The sequence below is a fragment of the Crotalus tigris genome, unplaced genomic scaffold (genome assembly GCF_016545835.1).
Source record: "Crotalus tigris isolate CLP2741 ecotype Arizona unplaced genomic scaffold, ASM1654583v1 scf7180000020201.887925, whole genome shotgun sequence".
Taxonomy (NCBI): Eukaryota; Metazoa; Chordata; class Lepidosauria; order Squamata; family Viperidae; genus Crotalus; species Crotalus tigris.
This window is the reverse complement of record NW_024097902.1, coordinates 231,761-253,309: the sequence shown is the minus strand read 5'-3', so window position 1 is coordinate 253,309 and position 21,549 is coordinate 231,761. Positions and strand designations below refer to the sequence as shown.

The window sequence follows — 21,549 nt, the reverse complement described above, 5'->3', positions numbered from 1 at the left end:
CAATGCTGTTAAAACAGTGTTAAATACCATGGGTTTCAGTGACATTAATCCTCATAACTAATGTATGTACATATATCTAAAAAATATTATACAGATCTATACATCTGAGTTAAATGTTGTGTTCTTATTTCCTGTAAGTTAAATTCTTTGATATCTTTCATTTCTTCAAGTCCAGTATTTGCAAAATTGTTTAACCAGGAACAAGAAAGTAATGTTAAATGTTTTTCTAAATAAGAATAAAAGGCTAAATGTTAAACTATATGGGAAAACATGAAACTATGGTGATGTAGAATAGAACAGCCAAACATTGGGTAAATTCAGCAAACTGAAGTAAAATAAAATACAACCCCAAAACTGAAATGTTATTCTGATTTCACAATTATTGGGCTTCTTTTAATCTTTGCATTGAATCAAGATGGTTTTGCTACATGACTATTGACAAAATACGTTTGTTATCCCTATGAATGAGTAAACTTGCTAATGCGTGTTAACACAATGATCAGATATGTCAACAGACACAAAATCCAGCATACAGTTGGCAGCAATATTTATAATTGCTGAAAATGAAAAAAAAGCCTGATTGATGTCACTATGAATGATTATAGTGTGATCGTCTGCATAATTCATTGTATTTACCTAAATGGAGAGACATAACTTTTGCTACCTCCTCCTTATATCTTGTTATGAATAATTTAGGCTTACAATATGCATGTTTATTTTTCACTAGAACTGTGAGGTCCATCAACCAGAATCAAGTACAAAGTAACAGCTCAAGAAGGCAGATTTAGAACTACTGGACACATGCCCAGATCAGGAATTTCTTTTTGGTAGTAGAACTGGAGTTTGTGCATATGTTCTTTCACATCATAAAAACCTCCTATTTTCTTCCAAGCTTTTAAACATTTATTTAACAGTTTAATTAAGGAGGAAAAAAGGTTTTCTGTCATCATTATTAAACCAGTGAGAATTGGAAGTTCTTGGTGACATGCAGATCACCTGAATATTTATTGGTAGAATACAATCTACATTTTACTCTGCCTGCATTTTGTAAAGGGTTGTACTAAATGTTGAGCTACTGAGAGTGTTTTTCCTTGCAAGATAGCATAATATCCCCTTCACTATTTGCTGACTGCTTTGTTCTCATTTTTTCAGCTATTTCCCATACCCTAAATGCTGTTGCATTTGTTCTGAGATTTAACTTGTAGGAATCCTTATTTTTTTCTTCTTACATACCAAAACAAGTTTTCTGTTCCATCATATCAGTCTGTTTCCATCATGACAGCTTGCCCTATAATACATATGATTGTCATTCCATATAATATTTGAATGTCAGGTTCACCTGAGATCACTGGGTAAAATCATATTGTAAATAGCGAATTAGTCTTCTTGGCAGAGGTAAAGCCTCAATAAGTGAAAGACGGTTTTTCCCAATCACAATTCGAATTTTGATTCGACAAAGGTGTGCAAGTGGCCTTGGTGGCTCTGGAAATGAAACAATATTGTCAGGTATATAAGTAAACAAGTAAGCAAGCATGTAGCATGTTATATTTATACTACTTTTGGCCTAAAATAGTTCTCTATGAGCTAACATTTTTTTCATAAAAACTTGCGTATATATTTCAAAGGTACTGTGCCACAAACATACTTTAAAAAACTAGGGACTTTTTAGATAAAATAACTAAATTTAAATGGTTAGAATGTGTACATATCTCAATTTAGTAACATAATATTCAGGACTTAACAACAGATAAACAGAATAGCAGAGTTGGAAGGGACCTTGGAGGTCTTCTGGTCCAACCCCCTGCTCAAGCAGAAGACCCTGCACCATTTCAGACAAATGGTTGTCCCATCTTTTCTTAAAAACATCCATTGATGAAACACCCATACCCATATTTTAATAAAGTAATTTGAACAAGTAATCATTAGGTGGTATCTCAGATACAATCAGATTATAACATATAATGGTGTTCTTGTGAGTCATTGAGCTAACACTCAACATTGCTTGAATATTTTTTTCTTATATAGAAACTTTCATAAGTTGGCACTTATTTGCATGCAAGAGTGCCATTGCATTTAGTAGTAACAGTTGCATTACAAAATATTACTGGTGTATTTGATTCTTGAATAATAGACGTGCAAGCCCATATCGTAACTAACCTGCTTTGACTTTAATATTGGACCAATCTTCATAACTGTCAATGTGTTCCTTCAACCGGGAACAAAGTTGCACATTTCCCACATAATCCAAAAGAACATCTATAATAGGGCCTGCCCAACGACTCATCTCTGGGGTTGAAACCATTTCACAAAACTGGGGTGGGTGGGGAAGAATAAATTATATAAAATCAATGCTGTAAATAATCAAAAGGCATAAGAAAATACAAGATGTAACAGTATAGAACAGTTTCAAGTGTAATTATTTCACAGATACAATTTATTTTCTCAAGATATGTGCTAGTAGCGTCAATGAATTAAATTCTAATATAGAATTTATATACTCCTAGGAGAAGGGCCTAAAAGAGGAACTAGAGAGGATGTGGAAAGTAAAGGCCAAAGCGATTTCAGTGGTTGTTGGATCTCTCGGCGTTGTGCCTCCTAAGCTGGGAGAGTGGCTCCAACAGATCCCAGGAACAACATCAGAACTCTCTGTCCAGAAGAATGTAGTGTTAGGAGCAGCTACGAAGCTGCACACAACCCTCAAACTCACAGTCTCAGTTGAAGGACCGAGATTGAGAAAGACATACAGTATATCACTCATAGGGATGAGAAGGGAATTTGTATTAGCATTTGTTGTCTTATGTCAAATGAGGGATTACCTCATTTCTACTATGTTACACATTTTAAAAAGTCTAAAAATGTAACATTTATTTATTTAATCAATTACTATGGCTGCCCATCCTGCAAGAGCAACTTTGGGTAGCTAATCAAACTAAAACCCAATAGAAACAAAACAAGAACAATACCCCCAGAAGCCAATAATGATAAATATAAAAATACAGAGAATATATACACAGAATGGCACCAAGGGCAACAATGAGCACTATAACAATTTCCATCTCACTGGACACCTTAACTTCCTAATTCTCATGCCCAGAAACAGCCATGTTTGTAAGACTTTCTAGACTGCTGACTGAATCAGGGCCAAATGGGTCTCAGGGGCATGATAACACTAGGCTCTTCTGTGTAAATGTGCACTAATTGTGTCTAAATCTAGATACACGTTTTTGTTTTTCTCCAAAATGTTTAGAATGGTTTAGTTGAATGGATCCAGTGAAAAACATGTTTTTTGGATTGACATTCCAAATGAAAGAATTTCAGGCTATGTGTATTCCTTAATATATTTATACCTTTTTTAAAAAAAAAAAATATTGGAATGAAATATATTTGTAACTAAATAAAGATGAATCAAAGAAGTGTTTATCTTTATTAATATGATATGTGTCTGAATTCATATTTATAGCCTGTTTATTGTCCTTGAAAGTCATTTCTTTATTATTACTTTGGAAAAAATAGCATTAATCACTGATTTATTTCATCACAACAGAAAGGTGGGAGATTTTTAAAAAAAAACTCAGAAGAGGAAATGCTACAGCATAGATGACCATTCTGCAGGAAAAGCTAAAATCTATTGATTCCTATATAAATCAACATAGAGACACCAAGATAGATACACAAAAGGAAATGGAAAAAACAGAATATTTAATGTTACCATTTAGGATTGGAAAGTGTGTTTTGGATTCTTTTCTGCATAAAAATCCATCTATTGTTTATTATATATGGGAAGGAAAGTTTATACTTGGCATTCAAAAATAAGACTGCCTGCAATCTGGAAGCTATTTAGTATAAAATTCTGTCAGTCTAGGTCTGGTAAGTTGGCCATGGTCATCTCGCCATGGCCAACTTACCATGGCCAACTTAACCATGGGACAATCCACATGGGATAACTCAGTGCGATAAATATTATCCATCACTGTTTCTTCTATGTCAAGGGTCTTCAAACTTGGCCTTTTTATGACTTGTGGACTTCAACTCCCAGAATTCCTCAGCCAGGCATGCTGGCTAAGGAATACTGGGAGTTGAAGTCCACAAGTCATAAAAGGGCCAAGTTTGAAGACCCCTGTTCTATGTTATTTCCATTTTTGTCAATGGAAATAATATTGAAGAAACAGTGGCAGATACTATTTATCGCGTTGAGTTGTCTCATGTGCAATTGTTCTGCAGCAAGTTGTTCTAGGGCAAAGTGTCCCATGGTAAGTTGGCACAATGGTTGTCCCATTTGGGAATTCTGCTATCTTGTTCTGGAGCACTATAGATCATAATTAAGATATAGTCCTTATTGGGCTCTTGCAGATGGTTACAGTTCTTTTTCTACACATGAATTTATTGAAGTCTGGTATTCTACCAAAGGAGCAGTTAACAAACATATTGATCTAGATCCAGCATATGAATATGTAATAAACCAGACCATTCGAACTACCAATCAACAAGAGAACCAATCAGCTGCTCAGAATTTAAATATAGCTCCAAACAAAAAACCAATCAGATGACCAACCGACCACATTGGCACACAAGACATTTTTAAGCTAAGGAAAATGGGACAAGAAAATCCTGCTGATAATGTCACCTAGTCTGGTAATGAAACATTCAGAAACTAAATTGAAACAAGTTTAGAGAGTAAATCACTGCCAAAATATTAAGCAGTATTTATTTTTTGCTGAATTGTATATTATTTTAGCTATGTATTATGTGTGCATAACAGCATCTAATGCAAGACTATAAAGGATCATTTTTTGTTAAATATGACTGTTCATATATCAATATGATATGCTTTCCAACATGCTAGCATCACCCAGAGAAAGAAACTATTGTTTCCATATTAATCATCCAACCAATTTGCACTGAAAGGAAAATAAATATTTTGTAGATGTGTCGAATATTATTAGCTTAAAGGAGAACAATAATGCAAAAACATGTTACTGAAAAAAATTGTTACTTTCTATAAAGTAATTTAAATGCCCTCTAGTGGCAAATAAAATATCAGTAAAAGTCACATCCTATTTACTAAATATAGTGTACAAACATGTTTATTCTTTAACTTTTTGTATCAAACTTTCTACCAAAATTAGACATTAAGTATCATAAGACTTAGAGGAATCCCAGAATTTACAGAAAAACAAAAGAAACAAGACTTAAAGATGAAAAATAATAAAACAACTAACTATGTGTCAATACAAAAATACCTATTTCTAAACTAACAAAATGTTATTAATATGCTGGGTATCTAGCAGTGATAATTGATTGTTGTTTTTTTACTGATTTTGCTCTGTGTGAAATACACACAGATATTACTGAGTTAAGTTGATAATTTTTATTATGGAGACTATATTAAGTTTATCTATCTGCCACATGAAAATGGAGAGTAACCCTCTATTTTTTTTTTTAATCATAATCTTCTGGACTAGAGTATCTGGGATGAATAGCAACTGCTATTTTCTCTGCTAAACAAAACCTTGTTTATAGGAGATGGGATATGCATAAAGAGAAACTTGGAAACACAAAATACAGAAGACCTCAAACCTTTATTATACAAATGCTATTCTTCCTGTTATCCTCATATATGTGTCTGTCTGTCTGTCTGTCTGTCTGTATATAGCTGCCCATCTCACATAAAGGTGGCGCAGCAGTTAAAGTGCAGTACTGCAGGCCACTTTAGCTGACTGTATTCAGCAGGTCAACGGTTCAAATCTCACCGGCTCAAGGTTGACTCAGCCTTCCATCCTTCCGAGGTAGGTAAAATGAGGACCCAGATTGTTGGGGGCAATGTAAATATGTACATACATTGCTTACTGGTGTACACTGCTTAGAGAGTGCTTGCACTTAAAAGCGGTATATAAGTCTCATAAATAAATAAATAAATAAATAAATAAAGTATCTTAATATTAAAGTTGTGATTAATTCAGCTGTCCAGCAGCTAATAAGAAATTTGATTTCTGGAGGCTGGATGACATCGCCAAAGGCAAAGTACCCTGAATTTCTATGGGCTAGATAATAAGATGGGTTGATGGAGAAACCAGAATTTAAATTTGTAAGTATTCTAAGAAAAAATATGTTGCTTACCTATGAGCTAGTTTTCCCATGTATTTCTCTAAATGTCATAGAAAAGTTGAGATAATAAAAATAAATTTACCTGTACAATTTTGTTATTGTTATTCACTGCAGGATCACTATACCTGTCCCTCCTAATATCAATAGGAGGATGTGGGCCACACCCATAACAACACGTAAAGCAAGAGTTGGCATCACAGCCCATATCCATCACAAATTTCAGCAGAGCAAGATACTTCATTGAAAACATTACAGTAGCAGGGAAAGTTGTAGGGTGAGAGGCAACGTAGGCATTAATGTTAGCTCCATAATCAAGAAGCAGTTTCATTGTCTTCAAACAGCCATGGCGGATGGAGATGAGCAATGGATTGATAAGGTCAACATTAGGATCAGCCCCAGCCTCAAGCAGCAGCTCAGTGGCATATACGTTGTTGTTGAAGACTGCAAAATACAGGATACTGGTGCGCCTGTCCTCATAGAGTCGGGAGCGCTCAAAAGAAAGGGTGGCATTCACATCAAAGCCAGCATCAATGAGCTCTTCCAAGACATCATCATGGTTGCGCTCAGCTGCCAAATGCAGAGGGCTGATGCCACTGCGCTTGATGCGAGTACGACTTGTTACTGGCAGCAGCATTTTCACAATCCTGGCAAAAATCAAATTAAAACCAAACATAATCAAAGTTTGATTATAAACAGGTATGGTAGATAGGTTTCAAGGAAGAGAACCTCATCCTCCAGTGGACTGATTAGGGCTGAGTGCGCTCTCTCTCTCTCTCCCTCTCCCTCTCCCTCTCTCCCTCTCTCTCCCTCTCTCTCTCTCTCTCTCTCTCTCTCTCTCTCTCTCTCTCTCACACACACACACACACACACACACACACACACACATACAACATCATATTTTCATACACAAGTTATTGACAAAATATATTAGGGTTTATTCAATATTTATATAGTAACCTGCAAAGAATTGCACAGACTTTAGTTGCTTCAAATAGTAACATCATTTTGTTGAATAAAAGTACAGAACACAATTCCAGCCTCATTTCCAAGTCCCTGCTCTTTAGTTTCCCAGCCCTTGCATCCTGCACTTGCTTTTCTTAAAGAGACAACAGGATTTTTAAACAATTCTCCTCTGGCAGTGGTACATTACCTGTGAATGTGAATTTCTGTCCACAGCATGGTCATTACTTAGGAATGATGGGAGTGGTTTGTTGATATGTGAAAAGTAGAAGTACATCTCCCCAGTTATGTAGGGTATTAGGGGAAAAAATAGATTTTCTCCCTGTTCATTCTCCTTGAATTGCATGAACATGACTGTGGTGAAGAGTAGGTGTGAGTAGATGTTTTCAGTATGTGAACTGCAAAAATCAATGTTGTTCTTCGAGAACATCAGATTTACAGGTATGCAGGGCGCATTAATTGAAAAGATAGGAAGATATTATGAATGGTTAGAAAGTCAAGGCAATTACACTGGTTCATCTTTTGTTAGTATTACTTCTTTCTGTTCCTTGTCTTGTACCTTCACAAGGAAACTTTAGCTTTTAAGAACCTTGGAAACAGAAGCTTTTCTTGCCTTTATTTTTTATATTACTAATTCACAATAAATAACCATAATAACTCTTCAGCCACAATTTCATTCATAAAAGTGCATATATGGGATAGAGAAAGATATATATATTCAAAATATAAACTTGAATATCTTTCTCTCTCTTGCTATTTTGGGAATTCTAAATTGTATATGATCTGTGACATCCTAATTAATTTTTATTTAGATGATTTTTTTGTGTCAACTGCTGAGGTGAAGATAACTGGATTTTTTATTTTAACCTACAGTTTATGCACAATTAATCTTCATATGTTTAAACTGATTACCATACTGAAAAATAAAGAAGCAACTTACTCATAATAGCCTTTTTTGGAGGCCATGTGAATTGGTAAGAACCCATCCTTATTGGTTTTGTTAGCATCAGCACCTTGAGTCAAGAGAAATTCCACAATCTTCTCATGTCCATTTTTAGAAGCTTCATAGAGAGCTGAAGCTTTATCACTAGCTTGGGTATTGATATCAGCACCTGGGAATGAAAGATGTGTAAAGCATAATCTCAACAGAGCTGGAATTTATAATAGCACATAGTTCTTTACCAGTATGCCTTTCCTACTCCAAAGAAAACATAAAAATTTGCAACAACTGCTTTATGCTTGTGAAGTGGTGGAAATCATGCAATAACTTGATTCAATGCACATAGAATAAATAAATTCACACTGTAAAACATAATCTACTTGTATTTTCCAGCTGTTTATCTTCTTTTTTCAGGTTAGCAGAAAAATCAGTTACGACAAAAGAGATGGTGTGGTTGCATGATCTCTTTTGAGTAGGGTTTCAAGAAGTCCTTTTTCTAGGAGTATCCCCATGAGGCCAATGGAATGACTGGGCCAAGTGTGGAGGAGATGGAGACAAAAAATGACTGGGACAGTTTTGTTCTTTGCAGATAAAGTTACTTGGTTGAGACTTAATTTGGTTAATATTAGATTAGATAAAGAGGATGTAGTCCTGGAAACTGTCCAGTTTGGTTTTGTTTTGTTTTTTCTAGCTAGTAGATTGAAAGGAGCTCTTGGGCCGAATGTTACTCTTTTTAATTAAGCCCATAACTTCCTAATCCCATAATTAAAAGAAATAATTAATGCTTCATTGAAACTAGGATGTTACAATTTCTTACTAAAAAGATAGTAAGATTTTTATTGAAAAACATGCCCTTTGACTCTGAATACTTAAAACAATTGTCATGTTTTAAACTCTACTTTTTAAAGTTATATAGTAGTTGGGATGCTATTTTAATGGATTTCACTTTTTTGATGTTTCATCTTACAAATTATTACTTTTGAATGCTTCTGTACCAGCTTAATTATTTTTGCAAAGGTGACAACAAAATACTCTAAAGAAATGAATACGTTAGTCTGCTGTTTGATTTCAATGCCTTGAAATCTTTCTCTCTCTCTCTTTCACACACACACACACACACACACACACACACAGAGAGAGAGAGAGAGAGAGAGAGAGAGAGAGAGAGAGAGAGAGAGAGAGAGAGAGAGAGAGAGAGAGAGAGAGAGAGAAACATACACACTTTGAGAATAAACCTATTTGAATAGAGTGGTGGTTTCATATAAATAAACATGCCTAAAATTCAGCTGCACAAATCTCTGCCAAGCAAACAACAGAAAACTCTGTTATATTTGGCAGACTTAACAAACCTGTAACTAGAAACACAATTACAAAGCCCAACACTAGATTTTTCAATAAGAAAAAAATGAATATTCAATTTATGCAAATGTTGCACATTTACAAGGTGAATAAAATTATTTTAGGATTCTCAGAGAGCCTTTAAAACTTGGAATACTACACAGGTGTAATGATATTTCTTGATATTTCTATTGTTTCTGTTTCTATTTATAAATGAAATAATAGTAAATATAAATATTTAAGTGTACTCTATACATTTTACATTTTAAAATCTGAACATAATAAAACTAAAAAAAATTGAATGTAAAACTATATAATTAAACACTGAAACAAAGTGGCAAAGTCTCAACATTTTCTGAAAGAGCCAGTTTGATCTAATGCAGGTCTTTTCAACCTTTTCACCCATTGTACCACTTTTAGGATATGGCAACATCCGAGTACCAACAGTCGCCTACCAAGGTGTCAAAAACTTGATGACCAAAAAAAAAAGGAAAAAAGTGATAAAGTACAGGTAGTCCTCGACTTACAACAGTTCTCTTAGTGACTGTTCGAAGTTACAATGACACTGAAAAAAGTGCCCCCCAAGCCACAGCCGAGCAAGACACCTGCCTGCCCACCTGGCGGTGCTCTTCCTCCTGTCCGAGGTTTTCATTGTTGTGAGCATTTCTGTTGAGGATTGGCAGCGGGGGTGGGGTGGGGGGGTGTTTGGTTTTTATTCCCCCCTGTTGGGTGGTTGCAGCAGGTTTTGGTCATTTCACATGACCATGGGACACTGTGACCGTCATAAATATGAATCGGTTGCCAAGCATCTGAATGTAAATCACAAGACCCTGGAGATGCTGCAACATTCCAGCTGATCGGTGCTTCTTCTGGACTCAGCAGAAGCACCAGGATCAGTGCTGCTTTCCAACTGATTGGTGCTTCTTCAGGGCTCAGCAGAAGCACCAGGATCGGTGCCGAGCTCCAGCCGGAGCCTGGCGCTGATCCTGGCGCTTCCACTGAGCCCTGACAGTCCTGAAGAAGCGCCAATCAGCTGGAAAGCGACACCGATCCTAGCGCTTCTGCTGAGCCCTGACAGCCCTGCAGTTCCAGCCATCTCTTGCTCAGGCTTGTGCAGTGCTGCCACCGGTTCAGCTCATTCCTCTCCCCCACTATCACTTTTCTAGGATGGTCGCGTACCACCTGCCAGGTGCCAATGTACCACAGGTGGTACCTGTACCACTGGTTGAAAAGCCATGATCTAGTGGTTAAGGCACCTGACTAGAAAGCTGGAGACTGTGAGTTTTAGTCCTGCCTTAGGCATGAAAGGCAGCTGGGTGATCTTGGGCCAATCATTTCTCTCAGCCTACCTCATAGGGTTGTTGTTGTGGGGAAAATATAAGGAAGGATAACTTCATCACCTTGAGTTGTTTGTAAAAATAATAAATATAAATAAGTAAATGAAAACTTGCAAAAATTATTAAGGAATGCAATATAGTTCTTTCACATATATATATTTAAAATATATACAATGATTTAGAATGGCAATTCATTTTCTCACTATTCTGTAGGTAAAGAACCCACATTCATTTTTAAATTCTTGGCAAAATTGATGATAGGAATCAATATTATACACTCAAGACAACACAAAAATCTGGAGGTGACTCTGAGCCTTAACATTTCCCAGTTCTTTATAAACTGAGATAACAGAGTCAAAATGATTAATCTGGTTTGTTGATAGCAACAAGTATGCTCTATGCAAAAAATGGAAATATATTTTAATTCCCACAATTGCTGACTGAACTGCAAAATCTGATGGAGTTATCAGAGATGGCTAATTTGGCTGCTTTAATTAAAGAAAAAATAGAGCTTTGTTTCTACTTGGAAAGTGCTTCTGGACTTCTTGCTTGAGGTGGGAAAAAAAATGAAACTTAGACTTTTGGTTTTGCTGATTAATTAGATTTGTTGTTATACAAATGGCCAGTATATATTATTATGTAAAAGCAAAACCTGTATGTTATTGCCTTATTCTACTGTGCTAAAAAGAATCAGAAGTCAATGCTTTTCTTTCTTTTTCCGCTTTTCCTCTACACTTTTTCCTCTTCCCTTTTTCCTCCCTTACTTTCCCATTACTTTCACTTTTCTTTGTATTTTATATTTTGATAAATTAATAAAAAATTGAAATGTGATTAATCTGGTTTGCAATTTTTTTTGCAAAATATTTGATTGGGAACTATTGTCATGGCTGCTTCTCACCTATCCAAGTTTCATGAACTGACAGCCTGACATTAGCAATGGGGGATGGGGGGAAGGGAAGGGAAAGATTGGAATGTAAGGAAAGGAGGGAATGGAAGCCCAGCTGAGCCATGTGAGAAACTCCAGCCAGCCACGGTCAAGTAACAATATGCAGAACTGCAAACTAAGCACCTGTTTCCTGAACAATAAACAAGCACCTGATTGGATACTTGCAGATAACTGGAGGATGGCTGGGGATGGGGGGGGGGGAGAGGGAACTTTCTTTTGTGTTGTTTGCATGGGAAAACCTCAGATTCAGCTTACACTACTTCTGTAACCATTTAAGCTTCAGTAAAGTATTTTCTTGGCAAAACAAATGCCCAGGAGTCTTTCTTTGCTAGATGACTGAGTGGGACTATCCAGAGTTGATTATAAGATATGAATGTTTTATATAAATACTCTTATTTGTGGAAATACAGTTTATTAATAAAGATAAACATAAATATTCTGAGGTAAGCATTTCAACAAGTTTTACTGAAAGAATGTTCAAACAAAACCAATAACAAATCATAGCAATTAAAGAAAAGCACAAACGAAAAATGAATGAATGATGTGCAGACCACAACCATCCCTTCAACTGTTCGGTTGTGGCTTCCTGCATTTGGTACTTACCACATTTCGCCAGGTATCTCAAGGCTTCTAAGTGGCCACTTTCAGCTGCTACAAATAAAGAGGTAATTCCATAACAGTTTGCAGATTCAATCTTGGCACCTCCTTGAATTAAAAGTTCTATTATTTCTAAATCATTTCGAGCAACAGCTTCATGAAGAGCCGTCCATCCGCGATTGCAGCGATGGTTCACATCAGCATTGTACTGCAATAGCATCTGCACAGCTTCAGGATTTTTCCGTTCACAGGCTGTCATGTCAAAAGAAAGAAAATCTGCATGTTGAGAGGCTGTGCATATAAACATACCTTCTATTTATTTCTCTGGGGAGATTTAGGGAAAAAGATAATTTGAAATCCATGAATTTTTTTTTTAGTGGAACAAATATATTTCTTAGACTGAAAACAATTTTATAACCAGAAAGGTAAGAACCAGAAATTGAAATTTCAAGCGCATGTTGGGGGAATATTGGAGGGAAGAAGGATGGGAATCGCTTTATTTCTCTGGCATATCCTGCTTTCAAGACACTTTATGAACATTTTATGAACATTTCCAGGCCTAAAGACACCAGGACATTCTAGTTCAAAACCGAACATGAATGAAGTTACATACCTTTATAAAGTGGGGTTTCCCTAGCTTTGTTTGCAATATCAGGTTCTGCTCCAGCCTGAAGCAATGAATGCATGCAATCAATATTCCCTCTGTTTGTTGCTAAATAGAGTGCTGTTTCTTCCTGAAGTGTACGTTGATCAATTGTCCCAGGGAAAGCTATTGAGAAAAAATTGAACAACATTAAAGTATATGGTGCATCTAGATAATATTAATAGTATTATCTAGCCTTCTCCAAACTGATGTACTCCAGATGTATTGAACTACAGCTCTATTCTTGGCAGCATAGCCAAGCAGATAAATAATGTTGTAATCTAATACACCTGACTGATCAAGGCTAAAAGCTCACCCATGGCAATTACTATTAGAACCTGTATGAGATAGTAAACTACTTTAATAGATAGCATATACTGATGCTTTAACATCTTTGGGACTTAATTGTTATGTGTTGTATTGATTTGCTTTTGTAGGAAGATATTATCGTTGTAGAATAGCTTTGGAAAGTCCCGCTGCCTGAGTTCATCATCATCATCATCATTATCATCATCATCATTATCCTGTCTTATATCAGTATAACGATTTAACAGATAAGTTTTTCATGTACTAAGTCCACAGCTTTCTTATGAAAAAGTATTACAGACTTTTAAAATTATGAACTAAGCTGGATTTGAATCAAAGGTGCTTGCACACAAATCTTTCAATAAATGCCATGAAAACATGGAAGAAATTATAGTTATTTTAAAGACAGACAGTCAGATAGAAAGGTGCTTGCACACAAATCTTTCAATAAATGCCATGAAAACATGGAAGAAATTATAGTTATTTTAAAGACAGACAGTCAGATTAGACAGATGACTGTCATGAGATAATCATTTACAGTATTTATTCTGTTTTTATTTAACATTATTGTGAACTACCCAGGATTATGTTGTATAAGATAAGTAACCATATGGGTTTCTAAGTAAAAAATAAATAATGAAACTATGAAAACTCGTTTTCATTATTTGCAGATAACAAACTCATTATGTTCAAATTTGGGGGAACCGTTTAAATAAGATTTGCATATGTAAAAACAGGTTGCACATGCAAGCTACTCTTCTGTGTCATAATGCAATCTAATTGGTTACTTTATATCATAAAATGACTTTGTCTTTCATCCTCTCTGCAATCAGCCCCTTTCCTGATACTTGCATCTATGCAGCAGTTTCAAGCAGCCCTCTTGTCCATAATAAGCAGCTTCATGGAGTGGCAACCATCCATCTTTGTTAGGCTGTGCAAGGTTTTTTCCTGTCTGTATCATGTTCTGCAGTGCTGTTTCATCTCCTTCCTTGATCACCAACACCACAGGATCCAGCACTCTTTAAAACAAAAGGGAGAAATGATCACTTTCTCTAGAATTATTTCTGATATAGTATTTGCAATGCCTGTTTGCTTATTTATTGATCAAGTACCATTTGATGTCACCACAATCCACAAGGATTGATAAAGCTGCACAATAAGTTTAAAAGGAAAAGTGATTCAGGAAGCAAACTGAAATAAAATATTATGTAGATGAAAATATAAAGTGAAATGTTACTAGTGCCAATATATCTGTAAAAATAAAGACACCTTTAACTCAAATTCAGTTAATTTAATAACTTCAGTGATATGTCCTCATAGTTTACTTGGCAACAGTACAAAAATGGGTTGCCATTACATTCTTTTAGGATTGTTTTGTCTTCCCAGTCTAGTCTGGACCTCTGGCATTCCCTGATGGTCTCTCATCCCACTAACTAGACCAGATCTGGCTTAGGCAAGACTGGCCAGGTCAAAACTGCAGCTGTCAAACCTGTTTTGTAAATACAGATAGTCCTCAACTTACAACAGTTCATTTAGTGACTCTTTGAAGTTACAACAGCACTGAAAAAAGGGACTTACGACAGTTTTTCACACTTATGACCGTTGCAGCATCCCCATGGTCATGTGATTTACATTTGGATGCTTGGCAACTGGTTCATATTTATGACGGTTGCAATGTCCCGGGGTCATGTGATCCCCTTTTGCAACTTTCTGACAAACAAAGTCAATGGGGAAGCCAGATTTACTTAACAACCCTGTTACTAACTTAACAACTGCAGTGACAAGATGTGGCAAGAAAAGTTGTAAAATGGGACAAAACTCACTTAACAAATTTTTCACCTAGCAATATAATTTTTGTCTCAATTGTAGTCATACATCGAGGTCCTATATATTACTTGTATACTAACTATACTGAGGCACTGTAGTTAATTCAACTACTAGACAACTTGTATTTATTATGGCCATAGTAGGGCCCTAATCAGAGAGCTGACATCTTGCGCAACATGCTGTAATATATACATTATACTTCCTTCAAGGACTACCCAAAATTGATTACTTCTAATTATTCTATTGTGGAGTAAAATGCATTGAGGCAATGCAGCTAAGGGAAAAATATCTGGCTAAATGGCAGTCAAAATTAACCACTAGAGAAGCCACTCATTCTTACTTTTTCTGACTCAGCTAAGTGCACCAGAAAATCCTACAAGTAATACCAAAACCAAATGGAGTTAACTATTAGGCTTTCAAGAGAGAGAAGCTCAAGCCAAGGTAGAAACAGAGAAGGAGGAAAAGCAATCCAAGGGAGTAAAGTTTCCCTCAGTTAGTTTTGTAAATTCTTCATGAACTGCTTAATATGTCATTCCAGCTGCCTAAACAAACCTACCTCACAAAAACAACATTGTTAACAGGAAGGGGAGAGGAAGAACTTACTCAGCCTGGGGTAAGATGAAGAAGCTGCCATCGTACCTCCGCCTGACTCCTGAACCGGATGCTGAAGTCTGGCCTCCGGACTGAGCAGCACGCCTGAAGTGATGACAGCATGAATAAAATAGCGAAAAATACCGTGAATAAGAAAAACAAATCATATCTGGTCTTGTAAAGAAGTCAGAAAAATGAGACCGAAGAAGAGAGACAAAGAGAACCTGTAGACTTTCTGAGGGTTAAACAAAAGCAGATGGTCTCAGCTTTTTCAGGCCTTGGTCTCAGCTGTTCTTTCACTCCTAGATTATTTTTGGCCCTCGGAGGAAGTGTCATGGGATTTAAATGACCATATATGACTGCAGTGAGATTAATCCCACTACCACACAGCGTGCTGAGAAAGGGCTTGAAGGCATTTTCACTTCAGAGAGAAGAAAGGCCTGAGAGTCTTGTTCAGAAATGAAAAAAAGAAGAGAATTCCAAGGTTGGTTCTCAGTGACAAGGCTGTGCAAAACATCTGAAAGAACTGTTTCAGAGCTTGTCTCTTCAAGCCTCAAACAGCCACATCTTTGGCAATGCTTGTGTAACCACTCTGAATGTTGCTTCTGCTATCTGCATGTATGTATGTAGGATTTCAGATCTGTAGACAGAAACTGCTTCAGGGTCCAAGACTCATAAATTGGCCTGGAACTCTATGAACACAACACAACTTTTCCCAATATCATGTACAGATATGGGAGGCACACACAATCACAGGAAAATGTGCAGCTTCTTTAAAAAGTTGCATGCATGTATTAGGTTTTGTCTTCCACACAAACACTCCAAAGCAGTTTGTCCATTTCCTTCTTAAGCACTGTCTAGTCTTTGAATGTAAGCAGGACTATTTTGTGTCAGTGCCAGGGACAGAATGGGGTGTGTATGCATATGGATAGAGATCTAGAGAAGCTTTGGAAGTAGCTATGTATGTCTTGCAAAAGATGTGGTTGCTTTAGTACTTTGAAGAAGAATGCTTTGCACAACTAACTAAACCAGGCCAGGAGGAGATTGCTAAGTTGGGTCTAAATTTCATAACCTTCCAATATCTTTTCAAGTTGCCGTTAAGATAGAATTATATCAGATGCAGCTTTTTCAGTCATCAGAGGTTTGTAATGATGGGTCGAAGCATACATGGAAGCACTCTTTAGATTATGAGCTTTAGCAAGTATTTTAATTGATTATTTTTTTAAAAAAAATATCTTGAAAGGTAAACACAATCAATACAGATATGAGTGATTTTGTTCCCGTCTCCTTACAACACAAAGATTTCCATTTTCTCTTAAAAACCTTTTTAAAGGGGGAACCAAATGAGTAATACAACTGAATTGCGAAAGGCCATCAATTTAGGCAAGTCAGAGAAGGGGGACTCATCCATCTAAACTAAGGATGCCTGGCTCACCAGCACATTAAATGGAGGCAGCTTCATTTTTTACATCTTTCTTGCTCCTCTTTCTTCACATCCTTCAGCACGGAGGCACACAGTTTATCTACGGCTGAGTAGCCCAACTGACCTTTGAGTGTCATCCTGCAGCACAAAAAGTGAGGTGGGGGAAGGGAAAAGAAGCTTTCTCTATTGTGGCGTCTGAACCCTGGAATACTGGTAGTCCTCAATTTAGGACCACAACTGATCCCAATATTGCTGTTGCTAAGCAAGATAGTTGTTGTTATGTCCCGAGCCTTGCAAACGGCTCGGGCGTTTGCAGGCAGTCCCGGGCAGGTGCAAAGCTGCCCGGGACCAGACAGGCTGTCGCCAGCGCCGTGCGCATGCGCGGGTGCTGGCGCGGGAAAAGTAACCCATTTACCCGGGAGTTGCCTATATAAGAGGCTGCGAGGCGTTTGGGCGAGGCTGAAGCCATCTTCCTGTAAGCTGAACGCTGAATAAAAGAAACTGAGAACTCCAGCTGCTTCTCGTGTCTGTTTTCCCGCCAAGGACGCAACACTGGCGACGAAGGTGGGATGCCTTGCACTACCTGGAAAGGAAAAAGTGTAAGCTTACCCAAGGAGTCCTGAGCGGCGGAAGAGGAACGGTGTTGACTCAGCAGCTGCCCGCCAATCCAGTGCGCATTCGGGGGTAGGCTGGCTGATAGACCCGTCTCCTGAAGATCCGAAGATGGCGAAAATCGGAAGGCTTGCGGAATTCGACGTCTCACATCCAGAGCGGTGGGAGTCCTACGTATCCAGAATGGAGAACTACTTCAAGGCAAACCAAGTGAGGGAAGATAGCTTGAAGGCTGCCACCCTGCTTTGCGCTTGCGGCCAAGACGCCTTCGAAATCGCAGAAAACCTTGCAGCACCTGTTCCAGTAGAGTCTGTAAGCTACGCAGACCTGAAGAAGCTGCTGAAGGACCACTTCCACCCCAAGGTGTCCGTTATCTCATGGCGCCACACCTTCGAGCAGAGGGATCAACGGTCCGGGGAGTCAGCCAAGGAGTACATCGCCGCGTTACGGAAGGCCGCCAAGCCCTGCGAGTTCAAGGACCTCGAGGAACGACTGAGGGACCGATTCGTGTGCGGGTTGAGGCATCGAGAGCTACAACAGAGACTTTTCGCTAAGGAAGAATTATCCTTCCAAGACGCTTTAAGGGAAGCCACCGCGGAAGAAGCAGCAGGCGGCGCCGTCAAGAACATGCGGCCGATCAGAAGCAGTGCAGAGGGTGCGTCCGTGCACCAAGAAGACGTCCGACGAAACTCCGAGGAGGATCCGGACGAAGAAGTCGACCGTCTACACCCCGCGAAGGGAGAAAATCAGAAGGAAAGCTCTTCAGCTCCGCTCAAGTGCATCGGCTGTGGAGGTCGCCACAGGAGAACCGACTGCAAGTTCCGCTCCGCTACCTGCCGGGCATGCGGCAAACAAGGGCACATTGCAGCTGTGTGTCTGGGCCGACGAAAGGCACAACCTCAAGAAGAACGCCTGAAGGGTACCAGAGTCCCCAGCCAGAATAGGGTAGGTTTTTGCGCTTCGCGTAGAAACATTTGTAGGACAGGCACACACAAGCCCATGAAGAAAAAGCTGTCACTCAACGTGAAGCTACAAGGGGTTCCATTATCTATGGAACTAGACACAGGGTCCGCCCTTTCCATCATTTCATTGCATACATTTAGGAAGATTTGTTCCAGTAGTGGGACTAAGGCCAAGTTAAGGCCTTCTGATATTGTATTAACTGATTTTCAGAACTCAAGAGTGTGTGTTAAGGGGGAGGCCACCCTTAACGTGCAATACAAGAGTTTTGAAGGTCCACTAGACTTGTTAGTAGTAGGGGGTGAAAGAACGAGTCTCATAGGACTCGATTGGTTTGAGGCCCTGGGGATACACGTCACAGGACTCAACAGCTTACAAACACTCGACCTACAGGAAGTCTGCAAGGAATTTGCAGATGTTTTCAGCCCCCAGCTGGGCACATTCAAAGGACCACCTGTGTCCTTAAAGCTAGACCCCACTGTCACTCCCATTAGGATTAAAGCAAGAAGGGTCCCTTTTGCTTTAAAAAGTAAGATTGACACTGAATTAGACAAACTAATCCAACAAGGAATCCTAGAACCTGTTGATTCCAGCCCATGGGAGACCCCCATTGTCACGCCTCTAAAGGCAAATGGGGACATTCGCATTTGTGCTGATTACAAATGCACACTCAATAAGGCATTGCAGCAACATGCCTATCCTGTTCCTGTGGTCAGTCACATCCTGGCCTCTCTCAAGGGGGGGCGTGTTTTTGCAAAGCTTGACCTAGCTCAAGCATATCAACAGCTGCCTGTTGATAATGATGCTGCCATAGCTCAGACTATTGTGACCCACAGGGGAGCCTTTAAGGTAAAAAGGCTGCAGTTTGGAGTGAATGTCGCTCCTGGGATTTTCCAAAGCGTAATGGAAAACACACTACGAGGTATACCAGGGGTCTGCCCCTACTTTGACGATGTCTTGATTGCAGGAGACTCCACACACATTCTAGCTGAAAGGCTTAGGGCTGTCCTGTTAAGATTCAGGAAATCAGGCCTCAAGCTCAGAAAAGACAAATGCCAGATTGGGGTGCCTTCTACTGAATTTCTGGGATTCAAAATTGATGCTGCTGGGATTCATCCTGCTGAATCCAAACTAACTGCTATTTTAGAAGCACCCAGGCCAAAGTCTAAGGCCGAACTTCAGGCCTTCTTAGGCCTCCTGAATTTCTACAATTCTTTTCTTCCACATAAAGCTAGTGTAGCTGAGCCTCTTCACAGGCTACTAGACAAACAAGCTGTGTGGCTGTGGTCACAAGCACATGAGGCTTGCTTTAAAGAAGTCAAGGCCTTGCTCACTTCTAACAGTGTTCTTGCACATTTCAACGAGTCTCTTCCTGTGTGCATCGCTTGTGATGCATCCCCCTACGGGGTTGGAGCTGTCCTGAGTCACCTCAGGTCTGATGGAACTCAGGTTCCTATTGCATACTACTCCAGAACACTGTCTTCTGCCGAGCGCAACTACGCTCAGATAGACAGGGAGGCTCTGGCTGTTGTTGCTGGAATTAAAAAATTCCACGATTTTCTATATGGCAGGCATTTCACGGTCTTCACTGACCATAAGCCTCTGCTGGGACTGTTTACCACACGTAAGCAGACTCCCCACATCATTTCCCCTAGAATGCTTAGGTGGTCTATTTTTTTTTTGTCTGCATATGATTTTTCATTACTCCACAAGCCTGGGAAAGAAATGGGCCATGCTGATGGCCTCAGTAGATTGCCTCTGCCAGTAGTAGAAGCTGACCCCGCGCCAGCTGTCAACATTCTATCAATCCAAGCCTTACCCGAGCTTCCTCTTAGTGCCAGGGATGTTACCGCTGAAACAGGTACAGATCACACACTTTCACGTGTCCGCTCCTGGGTCCTGTCCGGGTGGCCTGAGCACTGCCCTAGTCCTGAGTTTCAGAGTTTCTGGTCCAAAAGGAACGAATTGTCCCTTTCTCAGGGTTGTTTGCTTTGGGGAAACAGAGTTGTCATTCCCACCTCAATGAGGGCTAGGGTCTTAGAATCCCTCCACGAGGGTCATCCTGGCATTGTTCGTATGAAGGCTCTTGCACGCAGCCACTTGTGGTGGCCTGCTTTAGATAAAGATATTGAGGCTAAGGTACACGCATGCCACATGTGCCAACGATCTCGCCCAGAGATGCCCCAAGCTCCTGTGCATAAATGGGAGGAAACACAGTCCCCATGGTCTAGGGTGCACATTGACTACGCTGGGCCCTTTCAGGGCCAGTTCTTCTTGGTCCTTGTTGACAGCCATTCAAAATGGCTTGAGGTTGTGCCTGTCTCGTCCACCACCACTGCAAAGACTATTCAGGTACTGAGGGGGATTTTTGCTGCACACGGGCTGCCAGATGTCATTGTGTCCGACAACGGCCCTCAATTCACCTCCTCCGAATTCCAAGCTTTCTTACAGGCAAACCTGATTCGTCATGCCACGTCTGCGCCTTTTCACCCATCCACCAACGGTATGGCTGAACGCATGGTGCGCATCGCAAAGGACGCCTTGAAGAGACTCACCTACGGGGACTGGCATCACAGGTTGGCTGACTTTCTCCTTTCTTATCGCACCACACCGTCCACTTCTACAGGGAGAAGTCCAGCTGAACTTCGTTGGGGGCGCCAACTTACTACGAGACTTGACCGGTTGCATCCGGACAGACTGCCTTCATCTACCTCACATCCTAGGGCACCTAGACAACTACTTGTGGGTGCCCCGGTTTGGGCTCGCAATTACGGGCCTGGTCATACATGGGTCCCCGCTTCTGTGTCCAGGATCACAGGTCCTCTCTCCTACGAGGTTGCCCTGGACAACGGTCGTGTCCTGCGTCGGCACATCGACCAACTCCGCTCTAGGCGGGACTTTTCTGCTGAAACTCCTGGGTCTTTTCCAGGGGGGGAGGGGGACCCTTTGGAGCAAAGGGAAGGG

At 39.5% G+C, this 21,549-nt stretch overlaps 1 protein-coding gene across 1 annotated transcript in view; it reads right to left on the bottom strand.

The window, feature by feature from the left end:
• Positions 1-698: 698 nt before the first annotated feature.
• ASB2 (ankyrin repeat and SOCS box containing 2) overlaps positions 699-21,549 on the bottom strand; it is a 31,743-nt gene continuing 10,892 nt past the window's right edge. The window contains exons 3-10 of the mRNA XM_039365877.1: positions 15,603-15,695; positions 14,025-14,191; positions 12,837-12,992; positions 12,230-12,475; positions 8,006-8,177; positions 6,188-6,749; positions 2,158-2,311; positions 699-1,482 (exon numbers count right to left, since the gene is read on the bottom strand). Of these exons, the coding sequence (XP_039221811.1) occupies positions 1,346-1,482; positions 2,158-2,311; positions 6,188-6,749; positions 8,006-8,177; positions 12,230-12,475; positions 12,837-12,992; positions 14,025-14,191; positions 15,603-15,695 (1,687 nt within the window). The 3' untranslated portion in view covers positions 699-1,345. The remainder of the gene's footprint in view (positions 1,483-2,157; positions 2,312-6,187; positions 6,750-8,005; positions 8,178-12,229; positions 12,476-12,836; positions 12,993-14,024; positions 14,192-15,602; positions 15,696-21,549) is intronic.